The sequence below is a fragment of the Erinaceus europaeus genome, chromosome 11 (genome assembly GCF_950295315.1).
Source record: "Erinaceus europaeus chromosome 11, mEriEur2.1, whole genome shotgun sequence".
NCBI classification, from domain to species: domain Eukaryota; kingdom Metazoa; phylum Chordata; class Mammalia; order Eulipotyphla; family Erinaceidae; genus Erinaceus; species Erinaceus europaeus.
Window position 1 is genome coordinate 48200931 of NC_080172.1, and position 21349 is coordinate 48222279.

General features: G+C 50.2%; 2 protein-coding genes across 7 annotated transcripts in view; one reads left to right on the plus strand and one right to left on the minus strand.

Annotated features, from left to right (window-relative positions):
- IL6R (interleukin 6 receptor) overlaps positions 1 to 21349 on the plus strand; it is a 271403-nt gene that overhangs the window by 194832 nt on the left and 55222 nt on the right. The gene's annotated exons all lie outside the window — the stretch shown is intronic.
- ADAR (adenosine deaminase RNA specific) overlaps positions 868 to 21349 on the minus strand; it is a 46716-nt gene continuing 26234 nt past the window's right edge. For 3 of the 6 annotated variants that reach the window (XM_016189250.2, XM_007525347.3, XM_060201479.1), the window contains 15 exons: positions 15389 to 16842; positions 13519 to 13699; positions 12513 to 12661; positions 11765 to 11909; positions 11475 to 11665; positions 7165 to 7390; positions 6709 to 6880; positions 6057 to 6150; positions 5031 to 5153; positions 4794 to 4927; positions 3868 to 4050; positions 3402 to 3514; positions 3018 to 3145; positions 2651 to 2916; positions 868 to 1482 (listed from right to left, as the gene is read on the minus strand). In XM_016189250.2, the coding sequence (XP_016044736.2) occupies positions 2679 to 2916; positions 3018 to 3145; positions 3402 to 3514; positions 3868 to 4050; positions 4794 to 4927; positions 5031 to 5153; positions 6057 to 6150; positions 6709 to 6880; positions 7165 to 7390; positions 11475 to 11665; positions 11765 to 11909; positions 12513 to 12661; positions 13519 to 13699; positions 15389 to 16842 (3531 nt within the window). In that variant the 3' untranslated portion in view covers positions 868 to 1482; positions 2651 to 2678. Of the gene's footprint in view, positions 1496 to 2650; positions 2917 to 3017; positions 3146 to 3401; positions 3515 to 3867; positions 4051 to 4793; positions 4928 to 5030; positions 5154 to 6056; positions 6151 to 6708; positions 6881 to 7164; positions 7391 to 11474; positions 11666 to 11764; positions 11910 to 12512; positions 12662 to 13518; positions 13700 to 15388; positions 16843 to 21349 lie in introns of all 6 variants that reach the window. The other 3 variants (XM_060201478.1, XM_060201480.1, XM_060201481.1) reach the window with 3 other exon arrangements.

The following is a 21349-nucleotide window of genomic DNA, read 5'->3' on the forward strand; positions in this document are numbered from 1 at the left end:
TGTTCTGGCAAAAACCACACATATACAAACAAAAAGAGGGGCTCCAGTTCCTGCACAGGACTCCAGCTGAAGGACATCTCCACTCAGTCCAGATGCTGACTCAGCACACCCCAGACATGCCTTGGCCCTCCTTGCCTTGCTAGTAATGTCGATGTGATGACTGCAGGAGGGCCCATGTGTCCTCTGGCAGCATTTTAAAAAGGTAAATTGTGGGAGTTGGGCGGTAGCGCAGCGGGTTCAGCGCACGTGGCTCAAAGCGCAGGACTGGTGTAGGGATCCCAGTTCAATCCCCCAGCTCCCCACCTGCAGGGGAGTCACTTCACAAGTGGTGAAGCAGGTCTGCGGGTGTCTGTCTTTCTCTCCCCCTCTGTCTTCTCCTCCTCTCTCCATTTCTCTCTGTCCTAACAATGACAACAATAATAATTACAACAATAAAAGCAACAAGGGCAACAAAAGGAAAAGTAAATTAAAAAATAATAAAAATAAAGGTAAATTGTGGTGAGGATGACACTCTGAAACCAAAGTGTTGTGCCCAGACACAGCAGGATCACTTTGGCTAGCCTCATCTCTCTTACCCCCATGCAACCATCTTAGGTCTTTGGGTCTGCAAACCTTGTACAAGTTTTTAGGGAAAAGGTATTAATGGTGGGCTCTGATAGGGAAGGAGGGGGAGTTAGAGGGTCATGTGTACCCCAGCCCATGTGCTCAGGTGGGCACTCTGACATGCTCTTTTCTAAGGGACTAGGGGAATAGCTCCCCACCCAGGGTAGGAGGTAGTATGAAGCTGCATGTCCCCTCTTTCACATACACACTGCCTAGCCCCCTCCCCAAACCCCAACCCCAAGAAACCAGATCGAGCCCCATAACTGAATTCTTGGTCTTTTATTTATGAGGAATGTGTAATTAGTTGCTGTCTTGGGGACACACAGAAGTGGAATCATGGAGCTGATTGCAGCTGCCACCCCCTAAGGTTATGCTTGCCCCCCCCAACCTGTGCTTGGAGTCAGGACCCCCAGCCAACAAAAGGAAACAGCTTCAAGCAGCAACAGTGTTTTACAAGAGATGACTGAGTATACCACAGCCACAGTGCAGACAAACTACGGAAATTACTGAGGAAAAAATAAGGGGTGGTGGTGGTGGTGCACTGCTTGTTAGAAACCAAGACTGGACAGAAGGGACAAGAACACCGCGTAGGGATTCTGTCTCCATCACCCTGGCGGCTGGGAAGGGTGTATACTGGACCAGACCTTGGGGCAGGCAAGGGGCTCTGGTGTTAGGGTGGGGTGGGTCTAGCTCCTGGTTAAAGACTTTAATGCCCAAGTGAGACTAGAGGGCGGTGTGTTGAAGGGGGGCAGGGGTGAGTTCTCCAGCAGGAGGAAGCAGGAAGCAGCAGCCATGGGTGTGGGGATGACAGCATGTCCCCAGTCCTGGGATCCTGGACAGGCCTTGTCTTCTAGCCATGTCCCCAGCACTCCCAGTGTTCTGTGGAGACATACTACGTGCATTCGAAACACAACACCAGGAAAAATTGGGTTCTCTTATTTTGGTCAAAAGTACCAGAGTACTAGAAGCCAGGGGAATGAGACTGCGGAGCTGGGTCTAGCTAGTGAGTTGTGGGGTAGGGGTGGCTAGTGTTCAGGTTTGCAGGTGCAGAGCCAAGGCCTGCCAGCCCACAGGGACAGGGCATCATGAGGAGGGGGTGGGGCACTGGACTTGTCTGACAGAGTCAAGACTTCAGAGAGCTCCTCCGGCTGCCAGGAATGGACTAGAGAGGGTGGAGGGAGTCTGGCTCCACCTCAGTCATGGGAGGACCCCCTCCCAGGCAGGGAGAGCTCCCCTCCCAACATCTACACTGGGAACCGTGTCTGGACTTGTTTGTGCAATGGCAGGCTATGGGGTAGCTTGAGGGGGGCCACAGCGGTGGGGTGGAACATGATTCTCACCTCTGCTCTTGCTGAGACTTGATTACCTGAGCAGAGATGATTTGCCCTGGGCTATTTCCTATCAGTTGGGGGGGCCCTGTGCCCCAGCCCCCACCTTGGAAGGGCAGATTCCTAGGGATTCTTCAGGAGGAGGGGGGTTCTCCTGAAGCTCCCCCTGCCTCTGGGGCACTACCAAGCTGGCGAAAGTGCAAGATCTGAGGTTTCAAAGAGCATTAGCTGCGGGTTCCAGTCACATTGAGCACTGGTAATTCACCGCAGTTTCAAATGCCTGCCCTTATGAATGCCTCTAGTTCTTGAAGGTCACCTCTTCGTTCTCTTGGAGAAGATACCTATTGATCACTGGGAGGAAGTGGTTGAGGGACCCACAGAAGCCACATGTGAAGTCCCCGGTCACCAACATGATTCACAGGGCTGGCTTGGAGCCCTGTCCACTAGATCAGTGTAGCCAACATAAAGGACGAGAAGATGTGGAGCAGAGGGGGGAGTGGGTTGAAGGGCTCAGCCTCTGCTCATACTTTGAGTGGGAGGAAAAGAAAGCCAGCCTCCTTCCCCTCCCTTCAGCCTGTACAGAGCTGGCCTGGTGCTTCCACAGTCAGGATAAATGGGGACTCAAAGTTACTAGGATCAACAACTGTGGTTCCATTTAAAAAAAAAAAAAGGAAAGAAAAAAAGACCTCTGGACCATGTGTGAGGAATGCTAAACCTACCTGTCATCTCAGAAGGACACACCCTGCACTATACTGGACAGAGGTAGAAGTTCTTTTCCTCCTGGGGCTTGCTGATCCAGTTCCCATAGCCCATGTCCCTCAGGCTCTTTTTGAAGTAGTTCTTGGCTATCTCGTAGTCGCGGGCGGCCTTCTTGGCCTCCCCATAGGAGAGTTTAAGCAGGTCCCTGCGGGACCGGAAGGAGCACAGCTTCTTAAACAGAAGAAAAATGTTCTTTTTGGAGACTCGGGACAATTCATTCCCTGGCCTGGAGAAACAAAAGCACTCCTTACTCCCTGGAGACAGAAAAGGTGGGGGGCCCTGGTAGGTAGGGCAGTGCCTGGCAAACTATGCTCCCCCACTCCTCACCCATCCACGGTGCCTCTAGTTCCATCTAGGATCTCCAGGTCATAGCCATCATTCAGACACCAGTTGAGGCTTGTCTCCTTGGTCTTCCCGGATTGCCTCTTGGAATCATACACGCTGACACGGCCCACCTAGGAATTTCAGAAACAACAGGACAGAGCTTTTGGGAAGCAGAGCCTGATGCTGGGACTCCAGACTCCAGACTCACCCCACCTCCCAATCCAACCCCTTTCAAATGAGAAAGAAAATCCCTTGACGTTAGAAAGGAGGAAAGGACAAGCTCTTAGCACAGCCATACAGCCATCAATGTCCACAGATCATTTCTGTTCTACTGGCAGAGGCTGGCTGGGAGGAGTGGGCCCAGGGGATCACTGACGGACAGGGCACCTTGGGGTGGTTGACAGTGAAGGGATATCGCAGGCCATCCTGAAAGGAATTTCCATCTCTTGTCATACGACAGCAAATGGCTCGAGTCAGATGCCCTTGGCTGAAAAGGTAACCTGAGGACAAGAATAAGACGCATAGCCCTGAGTCCTATATGGGAGGGAGGTGGAAGGGAGTATGAGAGCAGAGCCATCAGCAAAGAAACAGCTGCCTGTTTCTACACAGGAAGCATCTTCTGCCTGTGGCCACTCAGGACATCAATGGGACCAAACATGGATTCCAGGGGCTGAGGAGAACAAGGAAACTAAGACATTATGCCCTGAGCTGCTGTGTTTGTTGCATCCTGGGGAGCTTCTGTGGGTGCTTTTAGCTGGGCGTGTTGCTTACACCCACCAGCCTCCCCATCACAGACGGTAACTGGTCACTGGTCCCTGTCCCGCAGGCATGAGAGGAAGAGGCGGGTCCTTACCAAGTGTGACAGATTTGAGGTACACTGGCTGCAGGAAATGGGTGAGCAGTGCCCCCTGCAGGCCTAGCACGTTCCAACGCAGGATCTTGTCACTGCAGGACATGGTGCGGAGCCTCTCCCCCAGCCGGATGCCATCCCATGTGGGCACAATGTCGCTGGACTCTACTGGGATTGTACCCTCTCCTGTGTGGGAGATGCAGTCAGACTCACAAGGCCAGTGGTGAAGTCCTCCTTGCACTGGTGAGCAAGTTACTCACTCACTCAACCCTTGGGTTTCACAGACCTGTCAGGTGCTAGGCATTGTGCTTGGGGCTGGGAGTAATAAGGAGCAACCCTCACACAGAACCAGAATACTGTGAGTGGGGTAAACAGAACCACAATGAACCTTACAGTTCAGGTGGTGGCCTGTGTTAGCACCCCAGTCCTTTCTGTGATCAAATAATAATCCTGTGAGTATCTGCCCTTGTATCTGGGCGCCATCAGATGGACACTTAGGCTGTTTCCACTGTACAGTGCTGTAATTCATGCTGCTGTCAGGCTCTGTGCACTAGTGTTTATGTGGCTATTCTCATCTTTCCTGAGTGTGTTCCTGGGAGTGGGTGTCTGGGTCACTCTGCATATTTTTGGGGTGTGACATGCCTGGTTTTCACGTGAGGACCACTCTAATGACAGCAAAGTGACTTGGGGGGGGGTGGGAGAGGAGGTGTAGAGGCCATGAGGAGGAGGAGGAGGAGGAGGAGGAGGAGAAAGAGGGGCTGGCAGGAAGGCACACGGCACCCTCCTCCCTGGCTCCATCATTCTTCATTTGTCCACCCTCCCCCAAGCTGACCTGTTCATCCTCATGGCTGTAAAGACCTACTCTAGGAGGAAGAGCCCTCCAAATTTCTTCCTGGCCAGGTCCTCTCTTCATAGCATGTGCCACTCACCATTCTCCACTTTGGTGCGGAGCTTGCCTTGTTTGGGATTCTCAAAGACCGGGTAGTGGCGTGAGTCTGAGTTCTCCATGGCCCGGTCACTGCAGGACTTGTCAAAGAGGGCACCGTCCCCACACGGGGCCGTGCTGCAAAACAGGGGCCCTGTGAAGACATGTTCCGGCAGACAGTGCCCCCCCGAAACCCTGGGGGCGTGGGCTCAAGCTCTGGCTGATGAGAAACCACACAGACCTGATATAGAGATGGAAAGACACGGTCTTCTTGATCTGGAGCTTCTCTCCTCCCTTGGCTAGCTCAAATATGCTGTCCTTGGCCGTGTGGTGGTTGTACTTCATCAGCTCACTGTAGAGAAACCTGTGAGGAGGAAGCCTATTAGGAAGCAGACTTGACTATGGGATTGGCAGCCACTTCCAGTCTGAGCTGGAGAAAAACAAGCGAGGCCCTGGGAGAGGAAGGGCTGTGTGGTGCAGTAAGCAGCTTCCAAGGCAGGAGAGGGGTGGACAGTTTCCAGACCAGACCTGGCCTTTGCCTCCGGTGAGCATAGCCTTTTGGGTCAGTTTCATTTTTGCAAGGAGCACATCGCTCTGGGGCTACAGGGCTTATAGGACAGATAAATGGATTCAGGAGCTATGGGAGGCTGCTGGCGCTTCTTCCTGCAGAGGCTCAAGGTAAGGCGAGCTGCAGGAGAAAGCCCAGCAGGGCAGGGCTGCCTTCAGTGGAAATGGGAGCTTCCCTGTCCCCAAAGCCCTGAGGATCAATAGGCCATTCTGTTTAAAATCTCCAGCATTGTATATGCCAGAGTGATGCTCTGGTCTTCTCTCTTTTTCTATCATTAATAAATATATCTAAAAAAAATATTGGGGGGACAACATAATGTTTATGTAAAGGACTTTTATACTCAAAGCTCTGAGGCTCCAGTCTCCAGCACCATTAGAAGCCAGAACTGAGCATTGCTTTGGCCTTTCTGTAGCTCTCTGCCATTAAATAACAAAGTATTTTATTTAACAAGACAACAACAACAACAACAAAAACTACTAAGGGGGGAGGTATGAAGCAGGATTTGCAAGAAAATGGGGGTGGGAGCACATAGAGATGGGCTGTGTAGTGGGAAGTAGTCTAGGTCACAGGAGAGATAGCTTCTGCTGACACTGGCTGACAGTAGGTGGTACTGTTCACTTGCCTGCCTGAAGTGCAAGCCCCATGGTCCAGAGCAGGTGCTAGGGTGCTGGGGTGTGGGGGAATCCTGGTCCCACTCACCTGATGAAGCCTCTCCGGGAGATGATCTCTGCATGGCAGTCATTGACGGTTTCTCCCTTCAGGCTCAGAGAGTCTCCTTTCACACAACGGTTCCCTGGGCAGGCAGGAAGAGTGGGAGTGAAGATTCCAAAGGGGGGGTGGGGCCTGAGAACTCAATCCCCACTGGGAAGTCAAGGTGCCTAAGACAGAGACCAAGAAGCTTCTCCCTCCTTTTAAAAAATTTCAGTCATCAAAAACTAATTTTGGCTTTTCAGACAGAACCAGAGACAAAGAGGCAGACAGACACCTTTCACTTCCCAATAGCACTGAAGTTTCCTTCAGTGAGGTGGGGGCTGGGCTTGAACCTGTTTGCACACATGGCAAAGCAATGCACTATTTAGGTGAGCTATTTCACTGACCCTAAATTTTTGAGAGAGAACAAGAGCAAAAGAGAGTGAGAGAGTAAGAGAGAGAGAGAGAGAGAGAGAGAGAGACCACAGAATTAAAGCTTCCTCCAATGTGGGGACTGGGCTCTAATCTGGGTTGTTACATGGCAAAACAGTGCACTATAAGGAGAGCTATTTCTCTGGCCCTTCTTCTCCCCCCTTAACTTTTCCCAGGTTGACATCTTGGTGAGATGTCTACTCTGGGGGCCAGCCCCGTACCCACACACCTGTCCCCAGGCTAACCACCACGCCCAGATCCTCGACATCTTTCTTCATGATGATGGCTGCCAGGATCTTGCGGCCGAGCAGGGAAGGCTGGAAGCTGTTGGTGAGCGTGTTGAAGCAGCGGTGGCTCAACATGGCTATTTGGTCATGAAAGGTGCTGCCTGTGAGAGGGAGCTGCGGGCAGAGCAGGCCATCAGGGCAGGGAGCTCCAGCCTGTCTGGCCCATGAGTCCTCTTGCCCCCTGTCACATCTAGTGTCCCCGCTCTACGTTCTTCTGAGGCTGGTGGTGTTACAGCCTGAGACGGAGGAGCCAACTCAACCTAGAGAGGAACTGAGTTAGCAGGAGCACGCCCACCCACTTGCCCCAAAGATAGATAGATAGATAGATAGATAAATAGATAGCTAGACAGAGAGAGACCAGAACAATGAAAGAAAGCACCAAAAGTAGACGTCTTAACTGTCTTTGGCTGTGCGTCTGGGGACCTCGAGAGGAGGAGCATAGTTCTTCTGAGACTGGCCCCTGTCACTGGGGTTACCTCTGTGAAACCTAGGCGCTCAGCCTTCTCCTGCTCCCCAATCAGGACGCGCAGAGCCGCGTCTGCTGCCTCCTGTTTGCCTTGCTTCTTGCTGTGTGCACAGACTGCAGGGAACCAGCGACCCCCAACCTTCGCCTGGTAAACAAACCTTTGGGGTGAAAGGCAGGGAGAAAAGACAATGCTCAATCAATAAAAACATTACCTTTGCCAAGAAGAATAGAAAGGAAAAAAAGAGGCACTGTTTGTTTCTCTTATCTGAGAGGGAAGAGGAAAAAAGGAGGATACCTGGAAGTAGTAATTGGTATAGGTGTGGCTTAGACAGGAAGTGAAGGCAGGGCTGTAGAAATGAATAAAAATGGACACACACACACACACCATCTCAAGTTCCTATGACTCAGTTCTCTATGTTCCACAGGACTGAATCATTGGGCAGCTGTCCTTCACTTCCTTATTTACTTCACTAATCATAATCACTGCTAGTTCCATCCATTTAGTCACAAAGGACACATTATAGTCTTTTAATTGTGGAGTAGTACTCCACTGAGTATATGTTCCACTACTACTTTTTTCATAAGACTCAAATGAGTGATTTTTATTTTAATGTTACAAATGGCTATTTTATCTGGTATGGCCTGCTGGGACTATGGCCATGTATACAGATCGTCACTGGCATGACTATAGGTGGGGATATACCCTAGTCTACACTAAGTCAGTCTACAAATGATGGAGCTTTATATCACTTCAAATTCCATGCTGCTTCTACACAATGCAGCAATGAAAACCTCTGTACTGCTGTCTCTTATAGCATGTGTGTGAATCCCCAGAGGTAGCACTGCTAGGTTGCAGGCTAGAATGTAAATGTTGAATTACATCACTTTGCTGGAATTACAGTGACAAAGAAAATTTAGTTTACAAAGTCAGGTTGAACAATTACTGATGTATTACTAATTCATTAAGTTCCCTTTTCTATGAATGCACAATTCACCTGCTCAGACAGTCTGTCTTTTGACTAGATGTGAAAGAAACCCTTATATATTAAATAGCCCTTGGGTTACTGTGCATTGCAAGCATTATTCTGTTCTTTTCTTCTCTCCCCACCCCCACAGAGACAGAAAGGCAGAGAGAGAGAGAGACCACAGCACCAAACCTGGGCTGGGCACATGGCAAAGCAGCATACTATCCAACTGAGGTATTTTGCTGGCTCGCTCTTTCTCTTTCTTTCTTTCTCTCTCTCTCTTTCTTTCTTTTTTTTTTCCTTGATATTTCTATCTTTATTTTTATGCAGTGCCTAGGGTCTCACACATATAAAATTACAAATATGCTGTATCACTCAGCCACCAACCTGGCCAATTTTCAAAGAGGGCGAGGGCAAGGTCAAGAGTGAGAGAAAGAGAGAGGGGAGGAGAGGAATATGCCTGATAGCAAGAAAGAGAGCCCCAGAGTAGTACTTTGGCATATGCAATGCTGGGGAAATAGAACTTAGCACTCCATGCTTGCAAGTCTGTTGCTCTAGTCACACCACCCTTCTTGGGCTGCAGCCCCTCAACCCCCTTAAAGGTAAACAAACCAGCAGTTTCAGTACCAACACTAAGTAATCCACCATCTCACCACTGATATAAAGCCTCATCCTTACAATGTACAAAAATCTCCATTCCTCTTATTCATATGACATCACAACACTAGTTTAACAATAGCTAGGGCTTGGGGTATACACCTCATTACTCTTCTTTTTCAGAATTCACCTAGTTTTGTGTGTGTGTGTGTGTGTGTGTGTGTGTGTGTGTGTGTTACAGAATTAAGTTTTCTAGTTTGAAATTGTTGGTAGGGAAGACAGCCTCAGACTCTGACGTCCCAGGTTCAGTCCCCCTCAGAGTTGAGCAGTGCTTTGGTACAAAAATAAAATAAACAAACAAACTTTATTGGTGGTGTAGAGACTGCATGTAGGGGGTCAGGCTATAGTGTACTGGGTTAAGTGCACATAGTATGAAGCCCAAGGACCTGAGCAAGGATCCTGGGTTAAGCCCCCAGCTCCCCACCTGTGTGTGGGGAGGTCATTTCATAAGCGGTGAAGCAGGTCTGCAGGTGTCTATCATTCTCTGCCCCTCTCTGTCTCCCACTCCCCTCAATTTTTCTTTGTCCTATCCAGTAAAATGGAAAAAAGTGGCCTCCAGGAGCAATGGATTTGTAGTGCCAGCACTAAGCCCCAGCAATAACCCTGGAGGCAGAGAGAGAGATAAAGAGCTAGCTTACATAGAGAGATTAATCTGGGAACAGCCATTATTAAATTATGGTCTTTCTAGCTAATAGATTATTTTGCCCCATTTTATCAGACATTTCTCTAGGTCATCCAGCTGTATTTAATTAATATAGAACCTTACCCTTCTTATCAGGGATGTGTGCTGGCCAGTTAGCTTTTTTTTTTTTTTAGAATTTGTTTATTTTCCCTTTTGTTGCCTTTTGTTCCCTTTTTTTTTATTGTTGTAGTTATTATTATTGTTGTTACTGATGTTGTTGTTAGGACAGAGAGAAATGGAGAGAGGAGGGGAAGACAGAGAGGGGGAGAGAAAGATAGACACCTGCAGACCTACCTCACCGCTTGTGAAGTGACTCCCCTGCAGGTGGGGAGTTGGGGGCTCGAACCGGGATCCTTACGCTGGTCCACATGCTTTGTGCCACATGTGCTTAACCCGACTCCCAGCCAGTTAGCTTTTAAGATGTCACGGTGTGGGGCTAGGCAATGACACACCCAAGTTCAAGCCCCCAGTCCCCCCCTGCAAGGGGCAAGCTTCACAAGTGGTACAGCAGTGCCGCAGGTGTCACTCCCTCCCATCTCAATTTATTTTCAGATGAAAAGAGACAGAGACCAAGAGACCACAGCATCAAAACTTTCTAGTGTCATGGGTGCTGAGGCTCAAACTTGGGTGGCACCATCCTAGGTGAACTATCTCGTTGGTCCTTCAAACATTTCTTTTTATCACGGTAGGAGGTATTCAATAAGCTTTGTTTTAATAGCAGCTTGCCTTTTCTTTTCTGCCCATTAGCAAAACTACACTGAAAAACTGACACTAGAAGAGGAGACCACTGTACCTCATAAAGGTTAACAGGATTGTGTTAACTAGAACTACTGAGCTGATAAGGTTTTCTGACCTAACAGGCAACCAGGAAGTTGCATGATACTTAGGTCTGCCCTCTCCTGAATTAAGTATATAGTCAATGAGATCACACAGCCATGCAAGAGGATCTGACCTATACATGCTGATTTGTAATCACCCCTAAGACATATTAGGGTAAGGAGATAAGTTGTTAAGAACAGATGACAAGATATAAGCTTATTGGGCTGGAGAGACAAGCATAATAGTTACACAAATGACTTTCATGCCTGAGACTCCTAGAACCCAGGTTCAATCCCCAGCACCACCAGAAGCCAGACTGATCAGTTTCTGGGAAAACAAATAAACAAACAAAAACCAAAAAAAAGATGTATGCTTACTTTTGTTAAAAGAAATGCAAAAAAATGAAAATTTCTAGAATAACTGAAGAAAATAGCCTGGGGAGGGAAACCAGAGACTAGAAGCCTGAGACAGAAACAGGACTTTTCACTAGACTCTTTGTCAGTTGCTGGAGTGATTTTCTCTGTGTACACAGTCCCTAAAAAGTAAAAGTAGTTTCAGTCCTGGCACCGCCATAAGCCAGAGCTGAGCAGTGCTCTGATACAAAGAAAATAATAAACAGTGAGATTTAAGAATGTAGAAGGAGGGTTAAGCTCAAGTGGCACAAAGCACAAGGACCAGCATTAAGGATCCCGGTTCGAGCCCCCGGCTCTCCATCTGCAGGGGAGTCGCTTCATAAGCAGTGAAGCAGGTCTGCAGGTGTCTATCTTTCTCTCCCCCTCTCTGTCTTCCCCTCCTCTCTCCATTTCTCTCTGTCCTATCCAACAACAATGTCATCAATAACAAGAACAGTAATAACTACAACGACAATAAAACAAGGGCAACAAAAGGGAATACATAAATATTTAAAAAAAAAATAATGTAGAAGGAATAGTAACTACGTCCTGCAGATGGCTGACCTGACAGTCTTCTCAGATGCTATGGAGACAAAGCTGTGGTCATTCTCCTCAATGGCCTCTCCTGCTACCCACAGCATCCTTCCTCCTTCCTTTCCTCCCTTCCTCCCGGGGCTGAAGGCAGTCCTTTCCCCAGGTCACTTAGCAGTAGCTGGGAATAACTCACTTGGGCTCATGTGGAGGTCCGGACTGGTCTACCAACTTGAACTCGGCCGCGAAGCCGTGGGAGCGGGCGTATTCAAACAGGCCACCCACTGGATTGGTGTTCAGGTATCTGACCAGCTCGCCAATCCTTCGGACCTTGTTGGGCATCACAGATTCCAAGTTATCAAAGGATTCAGAGCTGCTGCTTCCTGGCTGAAGGAGATTAGCCAGACAAAAAGGTAGTGTGCTCAAGAAGAGAATCCTGGGAGGTTACAGGTTACTCGGTTATTGGGGGGAGGGGGGTCCACTCACCTGGTCTTCTGGCAGGGCTGAGTTGGCGGCCTCCTCCTGCAGAGCTTTCATGGCCTCCTCTGCTGCCATCTGCTTGGCCACTTTCTTGCTGGCGGCACTCGCAGTGGGGAAAGTTTGGGATCCCACTGCAACACAGTACTGGAATCTGGTGGAAGAGGAGAGCAGAAAGGTTCAAAACGTTGGGTTCTGCTGGGAGAGAGCACCTACTCTTCGCCACCTTGTTGTCTTTTATGACCTGTGACTCCTTGCAGCCATCACCTCTGTGTCTCAGCCCCTGTGTCTCTTCTGCATGAGGAGCAGGTGGCTTCTGCCCTCCTCCTGGCCCCAGGCTCTCTGAGCCTGCCTGACCCCATTCAGCACTCACACACGACCTGTTCCGTCTCTTCTAGAAACCCTCCTCTTGAGCTGTCCATCTTCAGAGTCACAGAGCAGGGAGCTTCTCAGGTATGCCCAGGAGTTGTAGGCTGTTCTGTCCCACCACCAGGAACCCAGAAGCACCAACTGAATCATTTGGTCCCATGGGTCCCTGACACCCTCATGCTTGATCCCTGCTTCACCCTCTGGATCCCTCATCCCTAGTCTTGCCCCACAAGCAGCAACCGTGACCTCATGGGCCCTCAGTTTCCCAGTGAAAGCCTGAGTGATTGCTCAGTGGAATAAGCTGCCACCTCGGAGGAGGCAAAAGAGGAAAATGTATCTCTCTCTCTGAGAAAAACCTCAGCAGAGATACACGATACAAGAGATGTACTTGGGGTCATGGGCAGGGCCTTCTCTTGATAGGAGGCGGAATTCACAGGAGCTCCCCAGCTTGTGGACACACTCAAGCAGTGTAGTGACAGGACTCTTCCCAGAGAACAAGGATGTTGTTGAAGAGGCGCTGGGCAGGGACTCTGCCGTCTGGAGAAAAGGAGAGACAAGAAGAAAACAAGCATTCAGGACACACTGGGCAGTTTGTCACAGCGGGAGGCCAAGGTGAGAGAGGTTCTTGTGGTTAACTACGGGCACCATGGGAGCAGGCTTGGCAAGGGGGGGACAGTTGGGAGATTTTCCAAGCAGTGTAGGATGAGCTACCAAATAAATCTCTTTCAGTGGATCAGGAGGTGGTGTAATGGATAAAACATTGGACTGGAGGGAGTCAGGCAGTCAGTAGTGCAATGGGTTAAGTGCACATGGTGCAATGCACAAGGACCAGCATAAGGATCCTGGTTCAAGCCCCCAGCTCCCCACCTGCAGGGGAGTCGCTTCACAGGTGGTGAAACAGGTCTGCAGGTGTCTATCTTTCTCTTCCCCTCCTCTCTCCATTTCTCTCTGTCCTAGCCAACAATGACGACATCAATAACAACAACAACAATAAAACAACAAGGGCAACAAAAAGGAATAAATTAAAAACAAACAACAACAACAACAACAAACCCATTGGACTTGAGTCTCAAGCATGAAGTCCCGAGTTCAATTCCCAGTAGCACACGTACCAGAGTGATGTCTGGTTCTTTCTCTCTTCCAATATATTTCATGAATAAATAAAATCTTTTTTTTTTTTTTTTTAAAGTCTCTTCCAATTCAGAAAATTTATAGTTCCTGTTAACTTGGGAGAGGGTAGATAGGGGTGTGACAAAGGGAGAGAGAGAGAGAGGGCTGGGGACGGGAAGGGGGGTGACCAAGTGCTGGCAGATTTGGAATAAGTTGTCCAGGTTCAAGCTGGCCTGAGAGGGAGGGCTAGCGCCATGGGCACAGAGCTGGGGCAGGGCACCCACCTCTGCCTCTTTCTCTGCAGAATAGACGTAGAGCTCTTCTGGTCTTCCACTGTCCTTAGCCTTCGCCTCCGCAAGCAGAATTGTCATGGCTTTCAGAGCTGCATCCTGTTTGGCCACTTTCTTGCTGCCAGCTTCAGCTGGGGGAAACTCTCGGCCACTGATGACAACTTGGAATTTAAATCTTGATGGAAAGTGATGAGATGTGTGAACACTAGCCTAGGCCATCCCTGCTGCCCTCTCCAGAGATCTGCATCCTGGAACTTCCTGCTGCACTAAGGGGCGTGATGTGTGGCGGAGACATGGGCAGGCCAGGGACTCCTGTCCCCCGGAGGCTCAGTCTGCCCTCCTCTTTGGCACAGGGCAGTATGTGAAGCTCTCCCCATAGTGTGTCTGAGCAGACATGGCTACAGGTGAGATGAAACTAGCTTGGGGGAACCCAATATTTCTCAGAAATGAACCAAAATAACCTCTGTATAAAATAAATGGTAAAGTGGTCCAGGAGGTAGTGCAGTGGGTAAAGCATTGGGTTCTCAAGCATGAGGTCCCTAGTTCAGTCCCTTGGCAGCGCATGTACCAGAGTGATGTCTGGTGCTTTCTCGTGCACACACGCGCCCCCTCTCTCCTATCTTTCTCATAAATAAATAAAATAATAAAATAAAATAAACAGTAAGTAAGGATCATTGTTACAGTCTTGTGAGCAAGCAAAATAGCCTCTATCCCAAAGCAATTGTGGACAAGCCACTGGAGGGTGGTTCCTAGAACCTTAAGGCTTCTCAAAGCATGGCCTCACACTCCCCAGACACCTCTAGGGCCCCCTCTGTGTGCTCCCAACCTACCCTCAGAGACACACCACTCTTAATGGTTCATTTTGAGTCATTCTATAACTCTATTTGAAGTCTGGGGTGAGAGGAACTTCACCCTGTGATGCTGAAATCATCAAGCATTTGTTCTAGGACCCTGGACTTAGCTTAAGTCTCCTTTGTACCAGCTTCCCAACTTTGCTTAGCTTTTGCCCAATCTGGGATTTCCTTTAGAAAAGGAGGTCAGATCTCTTACTTTCTAGATCTTCTGGAATACCTGAGCATGGCATCCACGGTGCTTAGAGCTGAGTCCAAAGGCGGCTTTACCCCAACCTCCACTGCTGTAGGCCCCTCTGGGGCAGGTTGGGGGAAAGGAGAGGAGGCTGGATGGCTAGACTGCTGCAGATGCGAGTAAGGAGAGCTGTTCTGGCCCTGTCTCTGGACAGAACTGTGCCCTCCAACTGCCCCTAAACAGATCCCCTGCAAGATCCCCTTGGTCATTGGGGTGATCACAATAATGAGAGTTATTGCTGGGCACCTCGGCCCTCAGAAACCAGCCTGAACTAAAACACGGGTGCAGGCTCCCCCATCCTCCCTGCTAGCCCAGCTACCATGTGCACTGCCCCTGCCTCCCCAGGCTCAGCGGTTTCTGCTCCCCACTGTGCCTCAGGGTAGCTCCTGCACCCACCTGTCTACTGGTCTGTGGCACAGCCTCCATCAGCTGCCCAAATGGGTGGTTTGTGATTTCACAGCTTGGGTGCAGCAGTGAGTGCCAACCCAAGCGGGTAAAATTAGAACCATGGCCTCCATATACCATACCATCCTCCCTAGGGAGCTAAGAACAGGCTGAGTTCTGACCTGCCCACCTCTGTGCCCATGGGAATGACATGGGTGCACAAGAGTGAGCCCTCACAGTGCCAGCCTCCCCCCTGCTTCTTCTGTGACACTGTCTGTACCCCACTCTGATGCTGCAGGAAGGGCCAACTCAGCCACAGGGCAGATAGGAAGAGGGAGACCAGGAAGACCACCTGGACGAACCCCAACTGTGTGATTCCTGCGTGGGCTCTTACCGAGGCTCATGGGGTGGTCCACTCTGCTCTATCATGTTGAAGTCACAGGTCTGACTAGAGAACTGAGCGTACTCTAAGAGCCCGCTGACGGGGTTCTTCGCCTGGCAGTCTGTGAGTTTCTTGTAGGATGAGCACCGTGGCGCGACCTGGCTGTAGAAGGAGGGCATCTCCATGATGGCTCGGAACTCACCTGGGGCTGTGCGGATGCTGTTCAGGTCATCGGGGATGTCATCTGAGGCCCACTGGCCATTATCAAAGTCCAAGAAGCCGGCTCTGGAGGGGCCATTGTTGGAAATGGATGGCCTTGGCCATTTAAGCTCAGGCCGGGCCTCTGGCCTGCTCTCCACCTTTCCAGCAGGCTCCTGCCCGTTCTCTACTTTGATCGTGGTCACTTTGGTGCTGAAGGTGCCCCCCGTAGGTGTATCCCAGGCAGGGGGCTCTGCACTGCCCATGGGCTGGCAGGCAGTGGCTGGAGCTGCCTCCTGGGCCTGGCCAGAACTTCTCTTAACCTGGATCCGCTCTCGCTTCTTGTCTGTCAGATACCAGATGGGGGGTGTGGTCCCCTGTCTGCGCACGTCCCCCTGCCTCTCCAGGTCAATGAGCACTGTGCTCACATCCCGGGCCTTGGACAACCCTATGCTCTTCGCCAAGTTCAGGGCAGAAGCATTGGAGGCATTGAACAGGTAGTCACAGATCTTCTCCTTGATCTCAGCCATGTCGGAGGGCTCCAGGGGCTTCTCTGAGTCTGGCGTGGGGCTTCTGTCTTCAGGTTCACAGCTGAGGTCTGAGTGAGGTGCTCCTTGGCTACAGCTCTCTGGGATCTGAGCCTGAGGCAAGACGGCTGAGCTTCTCCACAAAGGTGGGGTCCCCACCTTCTGTTCTACCTTGCCCTTCTTCCACAGGGAGTAAAGAATGTAGTTGACTTCCCTCTTTGGGGTCCTGAGCTTCTGGGACAGTTCAAGTGCTGTGGTGACCTGTCCCTCCCCAAGCTCCCCTAAGAACTGGAGGATCTTCTGCTCAGGGTCCTGGCTGATCTTCAGCTCCTGGAAGCGGGAGGAGAGCCTGTCAACACTGCTCCATGGTTGGCCCCATTGGAGGGTAGGATGGGACCCTCTTGGGGGCTCCTGGATTTGGGGAGGTATGTCCCTGGGGACACTCCAGATTTCCAGAGGCCAGTCTCTGGCAGGTGGTCCTGGAGGCCCTGGTGGATGCCCCGGGAGGAATGATGGTGGGTATCTAGGAAAGAAGGGTGGCAAGAAAGCAGGGGCGCAGGGCAGCAGTGGTGGTGTCTGCGTCTGGGTCAGTGGTGCTCCGGGGAGCCGTCCCTTGAGGAACTCTATCTGCTGGAGCTGGAAAGCACCCAGGGGTGCTGTGATGCCCAGCTGCGTGGGTCTGGCCTTGGCATGCTCATAGCCACGCCCTGGTTGTCGATTGGAGCCGTGGAGGGAATGCCCCTGAGGAAGAGGAAGGGGAAGCAGAGTCAGAACTGTGGAGCCCACACTGGCCCTTCCTCCTGCAGGAAAGCCACAGCTGATTCCTAACAGGCTAAGGCTGGGGCTGGGGCTCGCCTAGGGGGTGGGGGGGGGGGTTGGCTTGTCCCTTGAGTAGTGCCTGTAGACGCACAAAAGAAAAAGAGGAAAGCAGGAGGCAGAGAGCACAGTGCTTCCGGAGCACCTGCAGCATGGCCTCTAGCACCTCAGAATTTTAGGGAGTTGAGAATTAATGTTTCCAGGGCCCCGGAGATGGAGAGTGGAGACACTGGACTCTTAAGCATGAGATAAAAACAAAAAAATACAAAGCAGCCAGGAAAGTGGCACAGTGATAGTGTTGGACTCTCAAGCAAGAGGCTCCAAGTCCAGTTCTGGCAGGCTGATGCTCTGGTCCCCTCTCCCCTGTCTCATGCTATTACATAAACAGGGGTGGGGGGATAGCATAGTAGTTCTATGGAAAAAAAAAAAAACACCTCACACCTGAGGCCCTGAGGTCCTAGGTTCAAGTCCCAATACCACCATAAGCCAGAACAGTTTTAGAAAAAAAAAAAAGTAACAAATGTTTTCAAAACAAACAGAAAAATCAGAACAATAAATGAAAAGTGCCTAGAGGGCAGGGACCAGAGGCCATAGCCGCACACCGTGTGCGTGTGTGGAGTCATCATGTGAATGACTACAGCCAGAGCAAAGGTGTGACACTGGTGAACCGCAAGCCCAGCCTTTAAAAGCTCACCTGCCTGTCACCACTTTCCCCAAAGACCAGAGTATGAGTGAGGGAGCTGGAAGTTCCCCCCCTGGGGAAAACACAGGTTACCCTTACCCTTCACTGTAGTACTCAGGCATGGGAGGGGTGCCGGGCATTGGCTGGGCCCACTTCTGAACCTCATAGCCCCTCTTTCTCTATAGCCTCCACCATCTCTCAACAGCTATTCTCCCACATGTCCTTCTGAACCCCACACTCTGTGAGGTCAAACCATGCCACCTCCATCTCACTCCCACCTACCACCACATACTGATCAGAGCCCAAATGTGTACATGCCTTTCCCCATGCAGACCAGTGGTCATACTCTTGCTGTCCCTCACTGGCTAGGAATGGGGAGAGGTGGGAAGGACTGCTGGGGTGCAAGGGTGGGTGGAAGGTGCCAGAAATGGCCACTGCCTTTCCTTTGCTCCTGCAGGTGGGAACTGGGGGCTTGAACCCAGGTCCTTGTGCACTGTAACATGTACACTCAAACAGGTGCACCACCACCTGGCCCCCCTTTAGTTAAATTAAATTAATTAATTTATTATTGGATAGAGATAGCAATTGAGAGGGGAGGGAGAGGTAGAAAGGGAAATAGAGAAACACCTGAAGCACTTCTTCACCACTTGTGAAGCTTTCTCCCTGAAGGTGAGGATCAGGGGCTTGACCTTGAGCACTAAAATGTGTATACTTAACCAGGTGCCACTGTCTGGCCCTCCAGGTCCAATCTCCACACACTATAGGCCAGAGCTGAGCAGAGCTCTGGTTAAGCCAAAATCCTTCCAGGTTCAGTGGCACAGCAAAGATTGCCGCTCATCTCTTTCCCCCATCTGTTTCTTTCTTTCTTTTTGATAGTTTTTAATTTTTATTTATTTTTTTTGTTGCCCTTGTTTTATTGTTGTAGTTATTATTGCTACTAATGTCGTCATTGTTAGATAGGACACTGAGAAATGGAGAAAGGAGGGGAAGACAGAGAGGAGAGAAAGACAGACACCTGCAGACCTGCTTCACCACCTGTGAAGCAACTCTCCTGCAGTTGGGGCGCCAGGGGCTTGAACCTGGATCCTTAGGCCGGTCCTTGTGCTTTGTGCCACCTGCGCTTAACCTGCTGCACTACTGCCTGACTCCCACCCCCATCTGTTTCTATCACAATCTTCCAGCCTCAGTCCCAAAGAAAAATCTCTTATTCCCCAACCTCAACCTGCTCTCTAGAAAAACAACACTCAAATCTACTATTTCCAGCCACCACCTGGTGCTGAAGCTTAAAACCTGAATTTGCAAATAAATGCCTAGACAGTCTGTCCATTTGTGGGCCTGATGTGTGTTTGAACATGGATGGCTGACCACCCCCCCCCTTCAACCTCCCTATCAGCCTCGCTGCATCACCCACCCCTCCCCCCTTCTGGTGGGCTTCGCCTTCCTTGTATTTCTATTTCCCCATTCCTGCATCACCTTCTCATTGCCTTGCTCTCTTTTCCCTTATAAGGAGATATTGACCTCATTGGCCAGCTGGCTACTTCCCCAACATAGCTACCCCTTTATAAACTTGTAACTATGTCAATAAAAATGTTCTGTACCTGGCAACAGTATCCTAAGGAGGTTTGTGTATTGTCCACTGCCATAGTATGCTAGAAGACCCCCTTAGCGAGCTCACTCCTGCCTCATCCACCCCCCCCACAACAAACTCCGACATTTGGTGCCCGATCGTGGGGCACCTGAAGAAAAGCAACACAAGGCAGAAGAGGCCCAACGGCTACCAGGTGAGTTCCCATTGGGATATTGGGCTCCTGAGCCCTCAGAGGCCCCAGTCTGTAGAGGCGCTGCAGGTCCTTTATTTTCTATCCCTTTCATTTCTGACGTAAGGGTTAGGGTCAGACCTGGTCCTCACCTCTCCTCTTAAATTCAGAGGTCTGGCTTGCCTCTAGGGACTGTACATTGGCTAGCCCCAAAACGCCTCTCTTTCCGCTTATCATGGGCAATCTTCCCACAAGCCAATGAGACCCCCAACTTAGGTGCCTTCGTGCCCTCCTAGAAACTTGTGGTATTAAGCTCTTTAGAAAACAAGCCCTTTCTTTCTGGGATGTTGTCAACCGAGTTGCCCCCTGGCTATCTGCAGATAACATCTATGAATCAGATAACATCTATGAATCGGACACCTGGGTCTGAGTAACTTACTTATCTCACAAGGAAGAAACAGAGGGAATTCTTGAACTCCCTTTACATTTCATGGCCATTGTCACGGCTCTCTGCCAATGCGCCAACCCCGCTGAATCAAAGCCCCCTGCACCAGACACCAAGCCTTCCCCCACTAGTAGAAAGGTTGAATCAGACTCTGATGAAGAGGCGGTGGGCGACGGGCGATAACTTAAAGATCAGATCGCTTGCCTTGCTGAGGCCTACAAGGCACCTCAGACGCCTACAGACCCCCTCCATCCAAATCAAAACATCCTCCCCTGCCACCTTATGCCGAACCTTCTGCTCCCTCTTATGATTTCCCATCTTTGCCAGCCGCTCCACCTTCAGACACGGAGTGCCTGTGCCGCCTCCGTGATCAGAACCTTCATGGTGATCCCATTCTAACTATGCCTGTGAATTTGACTCCTAATCACCAGAGGCCCCTCCCCTACCTAGGGAGAAATTATCTGCTCTTAAAGAGCTGATCCAAGAGCAACTTGCTCTAGGGCACATCCATCATTCTTGTAGCCCTTGGAATGCCCCCTGGTATTTACCATCCAGAAAAAATCCGGAAAATGGCGACTACTTCAAGACCTCCACACAGTCATTAAGATGCTGTGCATCTGGGGCTCCCCCAGAGAGGCTTACCTCCAGCTTCAGCCATCCTGACCGGGAGTCATTACTGCAAACGCTTTGCTTTCTCTATCCCAGTGCCCAACTCCAGGCCAGTGGCCTCGGTGAGTGGTCCTGCCCCAGGGCATGACTAATAACCCTACCATTTGCCTGTGAAAACTAACCTACTCCTGCATATAAAGAAAGGACTTTACATTCTTGCATGGGAGGGACCTCATACCCATCCTATCTCCATCTGCTCAAAGGCCATAAGAATCCTGCCTCCCGCAGGCATCTGATACCCAGTGCCTCTCCCTCAGACAGATTACTTAGGCCCTACAAGACCAGATATGACCCCTCACTGCCTCTCCAGCTGCTGGTCTTTAATACCTCCCCCATCTGCCCTGGGGAGCCCCAAACACTCTTCCAGGACTCCCCTATCCCTAATGCCACCAATGTCTTCCCCCCAGATTCTCTTTGAAGAACTCCCTGACAGTTCCTCTCAATTTAAAGAATTCCATCTATCTCGCCTTTTACCACATCAAAGACCCTTTCAATCTTTTCTCTAATAGCCTATATGTCACTAACCTTCTCCCCTGGCTCGCCCCCTTCTTAGGTGTGTGTGTGGGGGGGGGAGTGCTCTCTGAGCCAGAGAAAAACCACAGCATTTAAGCACTAGCTGTTTTTCTTGGCCTTCAAGGCCTCTGTTTAAAATAAGGCCCCTTCAAGATCTAAGGATTTCTTTTAACAAGACTATAAATATCCAGGGCACATGAGGCTTGTTGCTGGCCTCTGCTTTTCCAACAAACATGCCCATATCAGAATTTTAAAGTGTAAGATCTTGTAAAGGTTTATATCCACCCTTACTCATAACCACTCAAAGGGTGTTACATAAGAAATAAAATATAAGAGTATGAACAAGTAATTAAATAAGTTTGTGAT